Here is a 21156-nt window from a genome sequence, read left to right on the forward strand (position 1 = left end):
CTCACTTAAATAAACACACCTCCACAGGTAAATGCCCGCCAAGCCCTAAATGCTCTGGGAACTGAAATCCCCAAGCGCCATGCTCTCCAGCACCCTTTATGAGATCTGTTCTCCCCTTGGGTCAGAGACAGTGCTTCACAGCTGTCCCTCCCTCAGAGTGCAGTAAATTCAGCTTTCTGTTGCAGACAGGAGTGGCAGTCTCTGCCTCTGCTAGAGAGGCGGGCAACCAAAACCCCAAGTAAATAAGCTGGTGCTCTCAGACAGAGACACGCCATGAAAGAAGTAAAACCAGGAGGCTAACATGAGTGATGGGTAGGAGGTGAGGATAAGGATAAGGTGAGGAAGAACAATCCACACTAAGACATCCAGTGAAAATCAGAGGCTGGGCATTATTTTGAGCTGGAAAATGTGCCTCAAACTTAAAAAATGAGAAATCACAAGTACAGAAAAATAAAAGTCCAGCAAGACCCACATGTGCCAGAGGAGAAGCTACAATTTAAGGGAGGGGCCAGTTGTTTTCCAGATTGTCTACAGCACTTGAACTAAGACCTGATGGGAAGAAGATATCACTGGAGGGCCAAGCAGCAGCTTGGAAATAGCAACTCCTAGGTTTCTGTAAAATGCCTATTAACAGGCCAGACCCACCATCTGCATGCTATCTATACTTAGCAACCACAAAAATAGCAAGCTCTCTATTCATGCTTTAGATATTGCCAAGCTTATTTGAAAAAGCTAAATGCTGCAGCTGTCTCTTCTCCAAGGATAACACTCATGGAGATTCACATGACAGGTGAAGCTGGCCTCCGCGGCAGTTTTAGGGGCAACCGTACATGAACTGGAAGCTCCATGGGTGGCTGATGATGACACCTTTGCCGAGCCTTTCCTGACTTCAGCTCCGATCTGGAAAGCAATGGGAACATCTGCTCCACTAACATTAGGGGACTGCTGAGATAAGGTGAAAACTTTGTGATCGGAAGGCACACAAAATATAAGGAGTAAGTAGGTTTCTGGAGATGAAGGTCATGTTAAAGGCAAATACTTAAAGACTGAATGACACTGTTCAAACTTGTCTGGCTGATTTCCAAAGTCTTCCACGTACATCTGTACTGACAGTAATGCCTCCTTAACACTGTCCATCAGCAATGTCGAGAGAGAACATTCTTGAGCAGAATTCCTTTCCTATTTATCCAGATCCCACACACATCCAGTTCAAGTTCTGCTTCTTTCCTTAAGCCTGCCTCAAGGCTGTCCTCGGTTCCAACTCTCTAAATGCCCTTCCATCCCTCTGAAGGGGTGAGGTCCAGGTTAGGTGTGGACACAGACAGGACTGCTGCCCTCTGAGCGGTGTGGAAGGAGCAGGAGCAGGAGACCCCTGAAGAAATGACAAGAGTGCAGCGATGGCAACCAGGCGAGGCTGAAAGTGGGGTGCTGCAGAAGCCATGAGGAGGGTGGCCTTTGAGGGGGCAAGGTCACAGCAGGCCTCTTGGACACGTGACTTTAAGCAGGAGTCTTAAATGAGTGATGCCAGTTTCTGGGGGAACACACCAGACAGAAATTCCAGCTCAGAGAACGGACTTAAATGGAGACAGAACTTGGGGTGCTCAAGAGAACACTGGCCAAAGGGGAGAGCAGTAGGGAAGAAAAAGGACATTTTTACAGTACCGTGACTTCCCACCCAGGAACACAGTGTCCCTTTGGGTCTTTTCTGATGACTGCCTGTAAAGTGCAGCATTTTCTTTACTTAGGAATGGCACATGTATGAGTTTCCGAGAGTTGCCACAGCATCGCCACGCACAGAGTGGCTTACCACAGAAACGGATTCTCTCATGGTTTTGGAGGCTTGAAGCATCGGGCCTTGGCCTCAAGACTCCTTCCCTGCCTCCCCCAGCCTGCTAGCAAGCCTTGACATTCTTTGGCTTGTTGTTGCTTCACTCCAACCTCTGCCTCCGTTGTCACACGGATGCTGTCCTTAGGTCTATGTATCTTCAAATCTCCCTCTCTTTTTTTGAGAGAGAGAGAGAAAGAGCGAGCAGGGGAGGGGCAGAGAGGGGGAGATAATCCTAGGCAGGTTCTGTGCTGAGAGCAGGGCTTGATCTCAAAACAGTGAGATCATGACCTGAGCCCAAATCAAGAGTAGGATGTTTAACCAACTGGGCCACCCAAGTGCCCTCAAATCTCCCTCTATAAGGACACCAGTCATTTGATTTAGGGTCTACCTTAATCCAATATGACCTCATCATAACTAATTACATCTGCAAAGACCCCATTTCCCAATAAGGTCATTTTGCAGTTTTTGGAATGGCATGAATGTGTGTGTTGGGGGGCAGGGAAGACTAGAACACATTTCTTGACAGGTGTTCTTCCCTAATGAAGGCAGTAAAAGACCATATAGCAGGCTGGCTAAAATTAAGCTCTGGAGTCAGGCCAACTCTCTGACTGTGGGCCCACCTCTGCAAGCCTAAGCATCATCATCTGGAGTAGCAGCAGCCACCTTGAAACTGATAAGCATTCAATGAATTAAATTGTGCTACATGCTTAAAGCTGGAGTGGCCATCATAAGCATTTGATGTTTCTGTTCTCAGGTTATAATGTGATGGTTTCGAATGGCATCTCTGCTCCACTGTATTCTCTAACTGGTTAGTGCTGGTGACTAGGGAAACTATCACTTTTGTACAGTGACCTTATAACTGCCATTTTACTAAATTCTTATTTTCCAGTGGTTTCTCCTCCATGTTCTTGGTAGCAATCACATTAGCTTTAAGGACCTCACAAAATACCAATCTGTAACACTGAATGATCGTAGAACTCCACGAATGTCTGTGGAAAGAAATGATGTTCAAGAAGCCCCTCATACACAGGTCTCTTACCAGAAACAGGTTTAGATATTCTTCTTCATGCTCATGACAGGATGAAATGTGTGTCTTATTTTCTTTACTGTCATGTCAGAACCACTGATCCAGACCAAATCAATTCAGCTTTACATGGACAGGGGCCAGATTTTAGTCCTGATGGACTCCCACTGTGTGCAATGCCTAGTGGACAGCAGGTGCCTGGTACTTCTGACTAACCTTGTGAGCAGGTCACCTGCAGTCAAAATGACCGACACAAGAGGAGATAATTCTCCCCAGTTGTTGTATGGCAAGAACCCATGAATATGCTAGTTGCTCTTTATCCATATCCAATCAATGAAGGGCACAGAATTATTCTGGAATGCCCTTCTACTATCCTGCATTTCAAATAACTTATTTATATAAACCAAGTTTTTAAAGACCTGTACCTATATCAAGGCACTAAAAGACACAGGAAAACTTGGAGAGAACTGTAAAATCCAAACACCACTCAGTAAGGTATTTCAGAGCACATTTCTTACTGTCACGGGTCCGTCCAGAAGGCCTTCTACAAAGACCTACAACGGATAGCACAGAGGCTGGGACAAATCCTCACCTGAGTGCTCACTGCTAAGACCCACAGCAATGCAGACACACAGAACCCTGCAAAGACTTCCAGTCTAGAGATGTGAATAAAAGCAGACCATTTCAGTGCTGATCACTGAACTCTTGAAACTTCGAATGGAAAGTGACTCAGTATTCCTTCAGCACCTTCAGAAGTTCAAACTTAGAAAATCAAACAGGAAGACCGGAAAGGAAATCAGCTGAACTGGTCAGGTCCACACTCCATCACCCATTTTGTGACTGCAAGCACATTTCTGCAGCTCCCTAAAGCAGGGGCGGGGTAGAAAGGGAGCATCTGGTTTAGATGCAATAGCTTTAGAAGGCTCTACACTCAGCAACAGCAAATCATGATCTTAATGAAGTTATGTGTAGTACTTTCCTTGCATTCCCATATGGTTTAAGAAATAAATCTTCTTAAGTATTCTTTTCCCATTTCAGCCTGAGGGTATGTTTCTTATTTCCTTCTCTTTTTCAACAATACAGGCTCTCTCTGGCCTTTCAAAAGACGATCCATGTCTCTAAGATCCACCCAACATAGTCTTGAGATGTGGATTCCAATGAAGTCAGAGGAGATAAAGTCATTAATACAAAATAGGGTATCAACACAAAAGTGACATGCAATATCTCAATTAGAGGTTTCTAAGAGATGCTTGATACTTTTGTGAATTGCTCAAGACTTCCATGACGAGTAACACTTTTCCCATTGCTCTTGCAAAGAAGAGGTTCATACTCAGCATCTATAAAACCTGTTGAATTTTATCTCAACATAATATTCAAAAAAATGCAGCAAGAAGGCACTATTTGTTCTATGTATTTATTTATTTAACACTTATTAAGTACCTACAATGAACCAGGAATTATATTTTATTGTTTAAAAAATTCAAAGCTGTAAAATATGGCCCCAGGTGAGAGGTTACCAAAAGCAGCCGGAAAGGATCAAAATCGCTCACTCCCAAAATTCTGCTTTGCAGTTAAGCTGAGGATCAAAATCCCCAGAACCAAGGGAAACCCCAAGATGGAGATGCCCCTGCCAAAGACCAAGAGTAGGAACTCGGGAGAGCCAGCCCAGAAGAGGAGCCAGACGATGGGTACAAGGCTCTGACACCGGCCTCACCTAGTGCATTAAGGCATAGGAACACATCTCGGATCATGGTAGGATCTCCCACCTTGCCCTCCAATTTGGTTTTAAATCCCTGACTTCTTTCCCTTTTCCCAGTTAAGAAAGTGTAAAACAAATTAAAAAAAAAAAAAATCACTGGGATGTACTTATTCTCCCAATGACTGTTAAGTCAAATCCAAAATTAAAGTCAACAAAATGTGTAGTTTTCTTCATCTTCTATTAATGATGAAAACTGTCCATTCAAAAACTACACTAAGACAATGTAGTCCTAAATAGCAATCCAGCTTTAATTGTAGGGCATCGAATCACCTTGCAAACAAATTACAGTCACTATGATTTGCCAATAGGTACGGTACTTGGTGTTGCTGGGGTTTCTTTTTGGCAAACTTAGAACAAACCAGAGAACAAAATTTAAGTGTTCATCATCATGTAGAAAAATAAAATAAACAAACCTAAAGTATCTACCTATGTGTCAAGTGATTCATACTGCAAAAGTAAAACTAAAATCTACACTTACAGCAGAGTTTTAAAAATCCTTAGTGCAAGAAACATAACCAATTAATACAGATCAATACTTATTAATGAATATGGAAAATTTTCCTATACAGAGGTAGAGTCCAGTGCACAAGGCTAAAACAATATTCAATAGTCTAAACAAGACTGAGTCAGGTTTTACGGAATCCACTTTAAATTTTAAGTTATCAGACTGTATGTACATACATACAATAAATAGACTATACAATTTTTTAAAGTAGTTTAATAAACTCCACAAAATAATAGCAGATGCATTGAAATATTTACATAATTCAATTTTCAAATCTCTCTCATTCAAATAAAAGGGATAAAAATAAGCTTTCTGCTTTAAAGGCAGCAGAACCTCTTTCCTGAAATGGATCAGTAAAATAAGATACTTTACATGAGAGGAACTAATTTATGCTTGAGAGGTATTCATATTCAGCTAAGAAAATATGTCCCTTTTTAAGCTATATAGATTAGGGAATATAAAATGATATTTTCTACATTTTTAGATCTCTAGTTAAAGTTCTAAATCCAACTCTTACTTGAAGAGAGAAGCTAATTTTGGTACCCATACAGAGTATATCAACACCATCACAAGGGAAAGATAATTAACTTTTCAGATTCAGTCTGTTTGCTTTTGGAAGTTTAGGCCAGAAACAACTTGACAATACTTCTGGTCCAAACAGTTGTTTACACATGATACAAATTTCATTGAAACCGGACTAGCACATTTCGGTTGGGGATCTTGGGATTTCAACTTTCTGAATCCCCTCCATCTCCAAAGTACGTTCCATCAGGAGTAGGCCTGTCTGCGCACATGACCTTAGGGTACCCAAGACGAATAGGATTCCAAAGTTTTCCAAGTTCACAGAGGAGAAAGGTGAAACACAGAGTATCTGCTGCCATTTGCCTCGCAGAAACTTGAAATGGGAAAAAACTTAGAAACCTGTCATTGTGACCCAGGGAAATACGCAAAACCCCAAAGCAGTATATGCTTCATTGACTCAGATTCTTAGACTTAATATCAAATTTACTCTGATATTCTATCATTAACCTTTTCATTTTACTTGATATAAAAGATTCTTATCTAGCCCATAAGGAAATTAGGGATAGTCAGAAAACAAAAAAGTACGGTCATAATTAATGAAGCATAAACCTTCACAGTTTGAATTTTGTATAACTTCTCTAAGCACCCACAATGAAAATGCAAGTTGAGTTTTTTTATTCAATCATCCTGTGAAAAATACCTCAGTTAATAGTTAACATTTTGCCCTTCATTGATCTTCCCACTGAATAACCCCTCACCCTTGTTTTTTTTTTTAATTTTAGATTTTTAAAAAACTTTATACAAATAGACTAACTTTGATTTAAAGTAAACATATAAAAATTGAGAAGAATATTGCTTGCAACAATGGACATGGAAGTAGAGGAATGAACTGGGCAGGGGGTACACAGAAATGGCTCCTACTCAGTAACTTCAAGCAAACACCTAGCACTCTGGAAAAAACTTCAACCAGAGAATACCCTCTGCTGCACATTGTTTCCTTCAGTTCACAAAGTCTGACTGATTTGTAACTACGACTTCAGGTCAGATAGGAAAAAAAAAACTGCAAGAAAATTGGAAGGCACAAGCACCCATGTGATCTAGAATTTTCTTGGGGTGAGGAAATAAGGGAAAGGGATACTTTTGGTTCAGCACTACAGTCAAGTTAATTTTGCCACCGTTGGAGAAAAACTATATAATAAAGGTGTACAGAAATGAAACAAGCGCATCCCACTTGTGAGGAAGAAAGCTCAGAAGACAGCTCACAGGAATAGTGCAGAGAGAAACAACCAATACTATTTATTTGGATGTCTGTGCCATGATGGGTACAAACTATATTCTCTGCTCTGTGGGACCAAAACCAAAACAGAATAAAAACAAACAAAAATCCCCCAAATCCCAAAAAAGCAGCTAGAAGGAATGCAAGAAGTCTTACAGAACATACTGATCCAAATGGAGGTGATAAACGCAGCACTCTTGTCTTTAATGCACATCCAACTTTGTTACCTACTGTTGTGTTTTTTCATCGTATTCATCTACTGACCAGACAGGGACTTAAGAAATGGCTGAGCCATTTAACCCTTTCCCTGCCTCTACACAACTTCCCTTTCCCTTTTTCTCCTTCTCCAGGATGAGAGTCCTTTTCCTCCATGAGGGAAGTGCTGTTAATGATGACGGGAAAGGCATGAAACAGGATTTCCGGAATACTGATTTCACTTCCCTCGAGGCCTTGCTGCGTGTGGGCCACGCAGCCTGGAGGCAGTCATCAAGGCAGCCTGACAGAGCTATGAATTAAAAAAAGAAAAGGAAAGGAAAACAAAAACAAAACCACCCCAAGTCTATCTTTTCTCAAACTAAAGGAGAAACTGAGGGATGGTACGGCCTCCAATGGGGACCCCCATGGTTAGGAGATGATGGCCGGGGACCACCTCGGCAGAGTCAGATTGTCAGCACTCGCTGACCGCTTCCTCGTGGGTCTTCTCAGGTCTTTGTACTTGTCCTCGCAGAGGCGCGAGATGGCCTGAGGGGCAGAAGAGAGATAAGTCAGGTCAGGGAGGGCTCCAGAGCAGGTGCCACTGTCCCCTCAGTGCCAGCCCCTCACTCCCTCCACACCCCCAACCACTGCTGCGCATGGAGGACAGTCAGGAAAAACACCAACAGCAGCTCCTGCCCTGCAGAGTTCACACCCTGTGGCCCTGATCTGTGCCCGGCACAGTGGGGGCTATTAGAGAAGTGCAGACACAGGCCCTGTCTCCAAAGTGCTTACAGTCTAGTTGAGAAAATCATCTCAAAATGTGAAAAAATTACAGGATAGTGTGGCCTAGGGGGCAAGCTTAAGGGGGTGTGACCCCGGGTATGTTCCTGTTTTGAGCACCCCCCTTGCGAGGCCATCATAATGCATCAGGGCTTCATGATGGGCCATGCTGGGAACAGAGCTCAGTACTTGACAGTAGTCATTTATTGGAGACTGAGTCTGCACAGATGACCAGATGTCTGAGTCAACTCTACATGACTGATGAAGAAGGGAACCAGGAGGGGCCCGGAGCAGCATGGAATGAAAGCACAATCCACACTGTCCTCCCTTTCTTGATGAGGACAGTGAGACTCTGGAGGGGAAGGCCTCAGCCAAGAGCAAGGCTAGATCTTCCCTGGGGCTCAGAGCCCGGTCGTGGCTTTTTCAGGGTTGCTGCTGGGTGTGGGTCAAGGGCACGGTGATGACAAAGGCTGAGCCAGCTCACACCACCCCAGATGTCTTGTCCTAGTCACATTCACCTTCCCTTCTGTCAGAACGACCCAGGGGTGGAGCTGACTTCATTTCCGATGATGCAAACATCAAGTCTTTTAACTTGAATACAATTCAAGCAACAGGCCAAAAATGATGCAGGGTCCAGGGAAACAGACACAGTACCCACTGCCAAGGGGTCACCATCAAGGGACAAAGGCACAGAAGCAGCCGACCCTGACCACATCATCACGGCTCTCACAGGAAGGACAACAATAATCCTTCCAGCTGCTCTCCCTGCTTTCCCGTTAGCTAGCTCTGCGATCTCCTCTCCCATACTCCCTCCTGGCCTCACCCATCCTGTTCTGTGGCCCTCTCAACCCCCATCACCTAAGCCTGAGCTTGCTTCCAGCTGCAGGTTTTGCAGCATCTCTTCCCTCAGCCTGGAGGTTTCTGCCAGGCTAAGACGTCCCACGCTAAAGTCCTCATGCAAACACGGCCCACTCAGTGAGGCCACTGACCACAGCAACTCCCCACCTTTCTTCTATTTTACTCCCCTTCTAACATACTAGCCAGTTTATTATGTTTACTGTTTACTGTCCGTGTCCTGCCAGCAGAATATAAACTCCAAAAGGGCAGGTTCTGTTAGTTTTGTTCTTGATGGTGCCTGGTAACCAGTGTCGAGTATCAGAAGACCCTAAGTGAGTATGTGTAAATATGTGTCAAATGGATGTGTGAGTTCCAATCGAGATATGCATATAACAGAGGCATGCACATAACAGGGAATGATCAAAGTATTGGAAACACAGGGTACTGTGTTTATTCTTGTTTATTCTCCAAAATAAACTGATTCTCGTTTAGTTTCCAAAACCCACCAAGTGCACTTTAGAACAGCAACTCCAGTGGCAGCAGGAGGAATGGACCGGAGGGGAGAGACGGGAGCTGAGGATGTCTTCCTCCAAATGACAGATGAATGAGGGCAGGAGATGGGCTATAGCACTGAGAATTCCTCATGTGAAATATATTTCATATACATAATATAGGTGACATACTTAAAGACAAAATCAGATTCTTTACAGACATTAGAGCAATGATTTTTGAAAGTAAATAATTTTCATTTATTTAAACATTTTGAGATTACCATCTGTTGTTTCTTAGCTTACAAACAGTACACGGGTCTGAATGTTACACCATAATAATGAATTTGCAATGTACTATCTTATTCTAATTTCATTATGCAAGCTCTTTGCTTTAATCCCATCTCCTACATGCATTCAGAGATACTAATTTATTTCAAAGAGAAGTGACCAGGCTAATGAAAAGACCACTTTGCATTTGCCTTGGTTCCTGGTGTGCTCTTATTTCTACACTCTACCCTGCAACTAACATGTCAAGTCAGCCATTTGGCGGTTCATCTGAGCAGGCACAGAACTTCAGGTAACAGCAACTTCTAATATGTCTCACTCCTCCTCGCTTTCCATGACGGGATTCAGGCTTGCTAACCAGATGGACTAAAAGCGATGCTGGAGTCTGGAAAATAATGAAATCTCCTTCCTTAAAAATTATTTCAAAGGCATGCCAACTGCTTTTCCAGATGGTGCCTTGTCCAGCCCTACAAAAGAGGGAAGGCCTGCATCTTAGGAAGCTCCGATTCTTGGGAGAAGAGAGTCTTGTCAGGACTACTGACTTCCTCTGCCCAGCGGGCCCATGGAGCATTTGGCCCCAGGAGCAGGCGAGTGTTCCCTCTTCCCAACTGGATAACCTGCTGGAGTTAACAGCAGGCACCGACTGCTCCAGTCTCAGCCTGTGTGCCCACGACTTGGCTGACGTGCAACACAAGATACTGTCCCTCAGAGAACCACAGACCAGTGGCTCCTCTCCTTGGCATGAGAGGAGCCACTGGGTACTAGGGCTTCCAGAGCCTGCTGTCCAGGCTGAAACGGCTCCCAGGCACCGTGAAATCAAATTCTATTTCATATGTGTGCTCGTGAAAGTCTGACAACATTTGCCTTGGAGCATATCCTTCAGAGGAAGGGTTTTCCATTTCTTGCTCAAGAGAAATGGAAGAAGACTTAAACGAGAAGTTGCATCCTAATGGCTTGTACACAATTACAGCAGGTGCAGAGTTCTGAAAACCTCACTGGCTTTTTATTTTAAATGCAGTGCTCTGCATTCAGTTGTTTCCATAGTTTTACTATGTTTCTTCTGGGGATTAGCATATTATTTACCTTTTACAATTTTAGTTAAAATTTTTGTTAAGTTTGCAATCCATAATGATCTCTTCCCCACTACCTCTACACTTTGTTTTGTTCATAGCTAAACCTGTTAGACCACTCTGGCCACCCTGATCCTGTACTGAATAGGGGATAACGTTTCACTCAGACTGGACAATGGGGCAGGCAGCACAGACCTCTTGGGTGTCACTAAGCTTGGGACATGATTATACCATCCATTGCTTTGATCAAAGGTTCTACGGAATAAGACACAACAGTGCTTGAGGACGAAGTTACAGAGGGCCTCAGCCCCCCTCTCTGGAGGGAGGCGCTTCACCAGTGGTCCTTCTTATCACCCCACTACTTTCCATCCAATCAAATAGTCAGATGGGAAGAGGTTGGTGCAAATATGAAGCTGAGCTACAAAAGTCATACTGCTTAACCGTGAAGGCCCTAAATCCAGACCAATACCAATGATGCTGGCCCCAGCTCTCACTGGGCTATGGAGAAAATATTTTGAAAAAATAAAAAATAAAAAGTAGAATCAAACCTTTTGGGATTCCCAATCATTAGGGCCACCTGGTATCTTTTTCCTAATAAGAGTGCATGTCAAGAAATACTTTTTTTGTGACTTAATTTTTTTAAGAATTGGGTCTCTTTTTTTAAGATTTCAAGAATAGAATCAATGTACATTAAATAAAAACTGGTATTAAGAAGGTTATTAAAAATATGATAGTATGAATTATAACCAACTAAATGAATTGACCAAATCTAAATCGAGGGTAACTTGTCCTTATTTTACAACAACACATAGTGGGGAAAAATTAGCACTGTGACTTCACACTTTCCATGATACCAAGATGATGCATCTGCAATAGTGCATAAAACCCCAGTATGTTGAAGCATCTTACCTCAAGCTTATGAGCCCTCTCCCTGCTCAGGGGCTCCAAGGGAAAGCTCAGGTTGTTTGCTTCTGCCAGAGAACGAAGATCAAAATAATACTTGGCATAAACACTGGAAGGAACATTGATGTTGAACTGGAGCAATTCAAGAAACTGTCGTTCTAGCTCATTCCTGCAAAGCAAAGACAAAACAGCACATGTTTAGCTGCCATACCATGCTGCGTGGCCCACCAAGGCAAGCCGTTGGAGACCAGACTCCAGAAAATTGCAACCTCCAAGGGAGAAAAGATATCTAATTAATTGCCTGGTTGGACACCAGAGTTGCAGCTTAACCACTAAACTGGTATTAAAAGCCGAATGATCGAGTGCCCAGAAGGATGAGGCCTGATTAACTGGGATGATCACTAGGAAGTGCTTCAGGGTGATTCATTTCATTGAGACCCAACACACACACAGCGGGCTCTGGCTGCAAATCTCAGCATGAACCATCACATAAGGGGCAGATGAAGCAGTCAAGAGCTGTCAAGTGAAGTCTGGTGAGGGCCTGAGACAGGAGCCCACAGGAAAGTCACTGTTAGCCTAGAGGCCTACCTTTCCTCAGTGGCTCTTCCTTGCCTCCTGGGAACAGTGGAGGAGCTGCTGCAGGGGCTTTCTTCCGCAAAGCAGGGGGCGGGAGAGTGAATCACAGCCCTGGACTTGCAAAAAAGGGGACTTCCCAACCCAGAACAATGAAGGCAGCAGTTCCCAAACCTGAGCATGCATCCGGTCATGTGGAGGGCTTAACACAGACTGCAGAGTCCACCCCATCCTCTGGCTCGGCGGGTATGAGAATGTGCCTTTCTAACAAGCTCCCACGAGATGCTGATGCAGCTGGTCCCGGCCCACGCTTCTAGACCTACTCACCTACAGGCATTGGTCACAGGTATTAAGATCCATCTGGCTCACCCATCTATATAGTTGGGTGAAAATGAATGATGGGAAGTCAGAATAAATGATAAAACATCTATATGGAGAACTTTCCCATATCAATTATCTTTTAGATCAGGTTCATTTCTTGCTAGTTACTATCTGGAAGGAGAAAAGTCCTTGGTGATGGATCTGTCTGTTGAGCACTGGTCCTGGGTTGGGCACACAGTTTCAGCATCGCACCCTGTGCTCCCAAGCACACTACACAGCCCTCTATTTCTGTCCATCACACTTCACTCCAAGTGTCACCTTAACTTAGCCTCCTCTACCTGTCTCCTCAGAGACAGAAACTGTGACATCGGAGTTTACATACCTGGCCCCTAGCACAATGCCTGACAATTAGTGCTCAATAATTCATGTTACTGAATGGGACAGACCAAGCTCAGCCTGGGTGGAGAGACAGAGGAAGGCTTCCACAGAAGTAACAGATGAACTGAGTTTGGGAAATGCAGAGCTCTGGTGGAGAGGAAGAAGGGTGGGGGCAGGGTATTTCTGGCAGGGAGTGGGGGACAGGATACCTGATCACCATCTCCTGTGACTGAAGCTGAAGGCTGATGAACCAACCCTGTCCCGAGTGCCAGGTCTCTCCGGTCCTAAGCCCTGACCCCACCTCCGCTGACTCCACCGAACGCCAAGCCACCCAATTCTGGCTCCTGTATATACAGACACCTGATTTTCTGCAATCTCAAACTAACGTAGCACCATCCTGTTCCCACAGTGTACCCTAGTCCCAGTTTGTTCCTGGTGTCACCTCACTAAGCCATCAGAGACTGAGGGGGACTCTGTCCCAGTCTCATGCTGCTGTGACAACAGGGGCCAGGAGCACTGAGGTGATGGGAAGGAAGGCCAGGATTTGAGCAAGGGCAGGCGGCTTTAGAGATGAAAGGTACTGGGAAAATGAGTTAAGAAATGTCAGCAAGTTGCTAGTGAAGGTCTGAGGGCTTCAGATGGGAACATGGAAAAGTCACATTCAGATCTTTTCATCAGAGAAACAGCATAACTGCATTATGTTTCTAGACAGTCCAGTGAAGGTGGTAAGCTCCAAATGTGCACATTGTGCTAAATTTTATTCTTTTCAAGAGTCTAAATTACTGACTTATTTGGGATAATTTTTACTTCAAATAACTTTTATTTATGCCTCCCTTAAGTGAGATGTAACAAAGATCATCCTGTGAAATATCGGAACTTAGCTAAGATTTTAATAAAACAAGAGAGCCAAAAATACTGCTAAGGCCAGAAGTGCCAAAACAAATGGGCTTGAAGGAGCTTTCCTGGGGGATGGTGGGAGCTGCCTGGGGACAGACTGCCGTCTGGTGGCCGAAGGTACCACTGCAGCTCTTACTCTCCTGATGCTAAGAAAATCTTGTCTTTTTAATTCTGTAAGAAAGCTAGTCTGTTAATCCTGCCCCAAATGGTATATAGATAGCAATGATTCTTGTTGAGGGTATACACTCTGATTAGAGTCAAGAGGAATCTTTTTTTGGACAAGATGGCATTCTCTCCAAGGTTCCTTGGGAAAAGAACAGCCTTTCTTCAGGCTTTTCTTGGATGTTTTTTTTTTTTTTTTAAGTTCTGAGGGAAATATGGGCTTTACAGCTGTTGTGCTAAGGCAAGATTTAGAAAATAAAAATAATTCCTCAAATCTGAACTTCCAAACTATAGTAGTACATCTTACAGGGACATGCAACAACTTTCTATGTGATAAGTCATAATAATAACAGTGGGGCGCTTGGGTGGCTCAGTCAGTTAAGCGTCCGACTCTGTGCTGAGAGCATGGAGCCTGCTTGGGATTCTGTTTCCCTCTTTCTCTGCCCCTTCCCTGCTCACACGTGCTCACTCTCTCCCCCAAAATAAATAAATAAACTTAAAAAAAAATACTAACAGTGACACAGAAAGAATGGGCTTGATGGATTTACTGCCCTCAAATGAATAATCATGAGAAAATAGTTCTGCTGTAAAATTTTACAAGAAATAAACTCAAGTCAATTCACAAAACATATATTCAGAAATATGTTATATTAGATCAAAACTGTAAAGAAACCCTGAATTCACACAATTTAGCAACTTACAAAGGGGCTTCTAAAACAGAGTAAGGAGAGTTGTTTTGATCATCTATACATTTATCATCTGTCCGCTTTTCTAAAAAAACGGGTTCACTTTGGAAACCAGCCACCCACAGTCTAGCAATCCCACTTCTGGCTATATACCTGCCAAAAGAACTGAATGCAGGGACTCAAGGAGATATTTGCACCCTGTGTTCATGGCAGTATTCACAACAGCCAAGAGGCAGAAGCAGTGCAAGTGTCCAAGTGTCTACTGATGGATGAATGGATAAATACTGTATGTACACAGACTAGAATATTTTCAACTTTAAAAAAGAAGGGAATTCCAATATGTGCTACTATGTAGATGAATCTTGAGGATGTTATGCTAGGTGAAATAAGCCAGTCACAAAAAGAGGAATACTGTGTGATTCTACTTAAATGAAGTATCTAGAGTAGTGAAATTTATAGAGACAAGGCAGCATGATGGCTGCCAGGCCGTGGGGGAGGGTGAAATGGGAACTTACTATTTTATACAGTTTCTGTATCCATTACCAGAGTTTCTAGTTGGTGATGGTTGTACAACAATGTGAATGTACTTAATGCCACAGAACTACACACTTAAAAATGTTAAAGCAGTGAATTCTACGTCATGTATATTTTATCACAATTAAAACCAAAAACCAAAGACCAGGTACCCTACACCTATGGAGGTTTTGAGGATTTGCTCTGCACCTCTATCTGCTCTGCAGCACTAAGACAAGTCTCTTGGCTTCTCCTTGAGATTCCTTTGTTTACATATGAAAATGACTCTTACTAGGTTATTGCAAAACAAAAACAAAACAACCCAAAGTGTAATTTTTTTGACAGCATTTTTGCCTATCAAAGTTCATCATCCTCTTTCCCATCCACAGCAGTTGTCATCAAGTGCTCAATGTTGACCTACAACGGTGTGACCACTTACTGTTAACAAGAGAGAAAGAGACCTACTGGCCCGTGGCCCTGTCTTGCTGCACAACATCAGCCTGAGCCTGAAGTCTGATGTTGGTGGCCCTGAGTGTTCTACCCACAAGTTTCAGGGTTACTTGTCTTACAATGTTCTTCAACGTACATTCCCAGCCACTTGCCCACACGGTCAGCTGCCTTCCAAGCCAGAACCCCACTGTCCCTTGAAAGGGGCTCCTAGTCACATTCCTTACTGTTAGATGATTCTTTGGCTGGAAATGAACCTGTGCACAGAAAGGTCACATCAGGATGCTAGAACACAGGCAAGGCCAGCAACCGAGAGAAGGGTACAGAGGGAGACAGAAGGATGCCTGGAAGTACAACACATTTTATAAAGCTTTCCATCTGCAACTTGTGGATCCTCTTCCTGCTAAGGAGCTCCAAAGGAAAGCTCAGATTGCCTCTACCAGGAAATGAATACTAGCTACTGACATAACACTGACACACTGCGAAGTGCCATAGCTCTTAGCTTCCAGTGATATCCCACAATGCTCCTTCTCCATAGACAGGGGTACTTAGAAGCCATTTTCTCCCCAAGCTCATAGAGATTTCCTGGAAAAGACTGAAATCAAGCACTCATTTTAAAAAGTCCCAACAGTAAATCTACAATTCTGTATAGATGCTACAAAATCACTTAAAGCTCCTATCTCTACAAGCTTGTTCAGCAACACACACCTCCGAATGGCTTCTTGACCACATTGGATTTCATTCCTTATTTCAATAATGTTTACTGGATGTATTTGTTTGCTAAGGCTGCTATAACAAAATAGCGCAAGACTGTCTAATCTCTTAGAGGGCACATCATATTGGATTAAGGTCCATTCTAATGACCTCATTCTGACTTAATTAATTCTTTAAACACTTTATCTCCAAATATGGTTACATGTTGAGGTACTAGAGGTTAGGCCTTCACATATGCATTCGAGAGAGAAGGCCCTCAACCCTTCTGGTCCACCTCACGTGCAGAATACATTCACCCAATCCCAAAAGTCCAAAAGTCTTAACCCCTTCCAGCATCAACTCCAAGTCCAAAATCTCATCTAAATCAGACATGGGTGAGGCTGGAGGTATGATTCATCTTGAGGCAAAATTCCTCTCCAGGTTTGCACCTGTGAAACCAGACAAGTATCTGCTTCTAAAGTACAATGGTTGCACAGGCATTCCCATTACAAAAGGGAGAAATTAAAAAGTAGAAAGGGGTTTTGGGTCTCAAGCAAGTCTGAAATCTAGCAGGGCAAATGCATTAGATCTTAAGGCTTGAGAATAATCTTCAGCTGATGCTCTATCACCCAGCCTGTTGAGGTGGCAGCAGCCCCACCTCCTCTGGCCAGGAGAAGGCAGCCTCCGTGTCCCCAGACCTGTACCTGCTGTGCCTATGGTGGCAAAGCCAGCCCTGCCAGTTTCCAAACTGCCTTCAGGGTCATTTTCCCCCTTTTTTGAAGACTAACACTTCACAGCAGGAGAGCTCTGTTGGTCCATCTGGTAGAATCCCAGAAGTCTGAGAGCCTTCCTTCATTTTGTCCTGTCTCTGTTCATTTTAGTGTAAGCTGGCAACATGTCTGCTGAGATGGTTGATCTGATCCCTGAGCCACTCTTGTAATCTCTTTGGCAAACACTGTCCAGCCATACCCTTACTCTTCTCTCCAGAGCACACTTTCTCATTTTTTGCAAAAGGGATAGGCAGAGATTAGAAAATTTGAATTTTTCCAAATCTTCAACATCTGGTCCCTTTTTACCTAAAAATTCCTTCTTCAATTTCTCTCTCCTCAGCTTTTATTACAAGCAGCAAGGAGAAACCAGGAAGCACCTTTAACATTCTGCTTAAAAATCTCCTCAGCTAGGGGCACCTTGGTGGCTAAGTCAGTTAAGTGTCCAATTCTTGATTTCAGCTCAGATCATGGTCTTGGGGTTCGTGGGATGGAGCCCCACGTTGGGCTCTGCACTGATGGTGTGGAGCCCACGTGAGATTCATTCTCTCTCTCTCTCTTTCTTCTCTCCCTCCCTCCCTGCCCCACTTGTGCTCTTCTCTCTCTCTCAAAATAAAAAATTAAAAATAAAATAAACTTTAAAAAATCTCCTCAGCTAAATATTCAAATTTTTTCCTTGAATGTTCTACTCTCCACAAACACTAGAACACAACTTGGCCAAGTTCTCTGCCACTTTATAACAAGTATTACCCTTAGCCCAGTGTCCAATAGCATGCTTCTCATTTCTGTCTGATACCTCACTTCAGAAGCACCTTTCGCATTTGTATTTCTAGCAACATTCCGCATTCTGTTGGTGGTCACACATGTATACTCTAAGGTGAGAGAGGCTTCCTCTAAAGCTCTCCTCTTCCTGAGTCCTCATCACAACCACCTTTAACAACCATATTGCTACTAACAATCTCTTCAGGGTAATCTAGGGATTTTCTAACATGTGCCTCAGAACTCTTGTAGCTTCTACCCATTGCCCAGTTGCAAAGCCAGTTCAGCATCTTAGGTATTTATTACGGCAGCACCCGACTTCCCAGTATCAAAATCTGTACCAATCTACTGGGGCTGCCATAATAAAATACCATAGACTGGGGGACTTAAACAACAGAAATTCATTCCCTCACAGTTCTGGGGGCTAGAAGGCCAAGGTCAAGGTGATGGCAAGGTTGGTTTCTTCTAAAGCCTCTCTCTTGCTTGCAGATGGTCATCTTCTCTCTGTGTCCTCACATGGCTGTCCTTCTGCCTATGCTGTCTGACCCACCCTAATGATCCCATTTAACTTAATTACCTCTTGAATGACCTTCTCTCCAATACAGATACATTCTGAGTCCTGGGGGTTAACTTCAACACAGGATTTTGACAGAACACAATTCGGCCCATAACACTGGGTATCTGTTGCAGCGCTCCGAGGAGCGCTGGTCTTCATGCTGGCGTATGTGCTCCCTTACAACACACAAAGCGTTCCGAGTACGCCTAAAAATACAACTGCATTAGGGAACAGATTTCTAGACCTGTATCTTTCATTTCTCATTCTTTAAAGTGACTTCCCCAAGAACACACCAAGTGTGTGGGTTCTCCTTTTGGCTCCTCTTTTCCCACTCCTCTGCTCTGGGAGAGAAAGGCAGGCCACCACCAGCCCTTACTGAGGCTCACTGTCCTGAAAGGAAAAGCCTGCATGGCCATGGTGGGGCAAACATGTGATTACCAAGCATCTGCTCTTTTTATCTTCCTGTGAACTGCCCTCCTCCCCATTGAGGCCCTAGGCCCTTTACCCATTCCTTAGCTCAGGATGGCATACAAGTCTCACTTGCCTGACTGCCTGTGAGTCCCATATTTTTATGGGGCTCCCATATGTGCAAAATGGAATGTGTTTTCCTCCTGTTTATTTGTCTTACATCAATTTAATTATCAGACCAAACAACCTAACAAGGGAAGAAGGGAAAATTTTTCCTCCCTCATACATACGTCATCAGCACAAACAAGAAAATGACAACCATGATGTCATTCCCGCAGCACACAATCCAGTGTCAAATGATGTCAAGAAGTTGAGAGAGTAACTCCCAATAAAGGAAACAAGTCAGCACTTCTTACCACCTTGCACCCTCCTTTGTGGTCTGAATAACAATTATTTTAGTAGCTGTTTACACATTGAAATATAATCAAGACTTTAATTTTCCTTACTATCAAAAACTTATTTAGACTTTTCTTACTTTTTATAAGAAAGAATTAGAGACACAGGAAGGAGTTTTTAGGTCTATAGCAGAAATAAGCTCTGCAACAAAAGACCTACGAATATAAACAAGTGTGCTTCACAGGGTACCAGAAAAATGAGGTGCCATCAAATCAGTAACCAGAGGCAAGAAGGGCACTAGGTGGTGATGTGTCCACATGACACCCCCACAATGGAACCGTGAGGGTTCCGCATCTCCAGGATTACTGGGTCTAGGGAATGGAGGTGGACTGACACAGCTGGGAACCTCCTCCAGCCTAAAGCTTTCTCAAGGAAGCTGAACGAACATGAGAAGACTTTCAGCAAGAATAGTGTCAGAAATGCCTAAAAACCATAAGGAACTGTAAACAGTTCATCCTGATTGTTTTACAGAACAGCTCCTTTCTCCTCTAAGAGGCTTTAAATCTATTTCCTGTATTCCCAGATCCCAGAAATCCCAGATTATAGGCCTGCAGGTCTCCTGTTAACAATCCTCACCTCAATCTATGGACTGAATCATCTGGGAAATCCTAAGGCTGCCCTGAGAGCTGCGGGAGTGGATGCCCCCCACCCTCAAAGCTTGTGACACTTCGCTGAGCTGGGGCTCTGAGACCAGCTGGAAGAGAAATGCAGCCCAAATGAGACACATGAAAGGGCTCATGAACAAAATGTTGATTTTAAGCAACTGAACTTGCAAATTCTCTCTGAAACTAAACAGAAACAGATAGTATTTTAGCTCTTCTGCTTTTTGGGTTAGGCTGTTGGTATGGAGCACTGTTATTGGTGGTCTGCAGTGAGATACAGAGCCAGAACAAAATCCATCACAGACTGCTTACGGCATTAGTCAACACCGGTCTTATTTATTTATTTATTTAATTATTTTAAATTTTATTTTTGAGAGAGAGGGTGGGGGAGGGGCAGAGAGGGAGACAGACTATCCAAAGCAGGCTCTACGCTGATAGCAGAAGCTCAACGTAGGGCTCAAACTCATGAGCCATGAGATCATGACCTGAATCGAAGTCGATCCAAGTGCCCTAGTCTACACCTTCTAAAATTAAGGTAAAGGAATGTTTGCCTAGAATATAAATATAGTTTCAGAAATTAGTTTTACAAAATCAAAAAGTGTAACCAGTGCCTGCTCATGATCCCCAATGAAGTGGAGTACAGGTTTTTGCATGTAATATTCCACAAGTGTGTCCTTGTTGTGCCCACTCACAAGAGACATTTAGTCAAATTCATTCACTCCATACCATACAGACTATTCAGAAGGTATGTGGTTCCTACCCAAACTGTGCCTCACTCCCCAACCCCAATACACACACTCACATGTCCTCCACCGTAATGTCTTTCAGGATCTGGCAGTAATCCACATTCCACACAGCCTGGTCATCCCAAACCTTGGAGGCCAAAAGGATCGCCCCTAGAACAATCCGCTTCCAGTTGGCCGGACAGATGTCTATCTCTGCGTATGTTAAAAGTCTTTCAAGGTATACCTGGGAAGACATGAAAATGCCAGAAGTAAAGGACTTGAGCTGTTTTGTCCTACCTGCTAGCACACATAAATTCTAAAACGGACTCTGTTTCACCAGCCTTTAAACAAATTTTTATCATCTGATCATACTTATTTTTAAAGAGTCAAAGAGCTCAGCTAGTCTAATGTAAAACAAACACATGCTGTAATTGAACAGTGTGGATGTAGCTGTATCTTAAAAGACTCTAAGGTAGGAGCAAATTCCAGGTACCACAGGTTAATTTCTTACTCTATCAGCTATGATATCAATACAAATTCAACAAAAACAATATAAATTTCAACAAACAATGTAAATGGAACAAACTTATGTTTCTATATGTAAACTCTTTATTTTGAGGCAAGTGTAGATCTAAATACAATGTTGATAAACCTATTTTTTATTATTGTGCTAAAATATACATAAAATTTACCACTTAACCATTTTTAAGTGTACAGTACTGTAGCACTAAGTACATT

General features: G+C 43.2%; 1 protein-coding gene across 6 annotated transcripts in view; it reads right to left on the bottom strand.

The window, feature by feature from the left end:
* Positions 1 to 4838: 4838 nt before the first annotated feature.
* CCNY (cyclin Y) overlaps positions 4839 to 21156 on the bottom strand; it is a 318450-nt gene continuing 302132 nt past the window's right edge. For all 6 annotated transcript variants that reach the window (XM_058681492.1, XM_058681488.1, XM_058681491.1 and 3 more), the window contains 3 exons: positions 20496 to 20662; positions 11482 to 11644; positions 4839 to 7655 (listed from right to left, as the gene is read on the bottom strand). In XM_058681492.1, the coding sequence (XP_058537475.1) occupies positions 7539 to 7655; positions 11482 to 11644; positions 20496 to 20662 (447 nt within the window). In that variant the 3' untranslated portion in view covers positions 4839 to 7538. The remainder of the gene's footprint in view (positions 7656 to 11481; positions 11645 to 20495; positions 20663 to 21156) is intronic.

This window comes from Neofelis nebulosa, chromosome 8, assembly GCF_028018385.1.
Source record: "Neofelis nebulosa isolate mNeoNeb1 chromosome 8, mNeoNeb1.pri, whole genome shotgun sequence".
Taxonomy (NCBI): domain Eukaryota; kingdom Metazoa; phylum Chordata; class Mammalia; order Carnivora; family Felidae; genus Neofelis; species Neofelis nebulosa.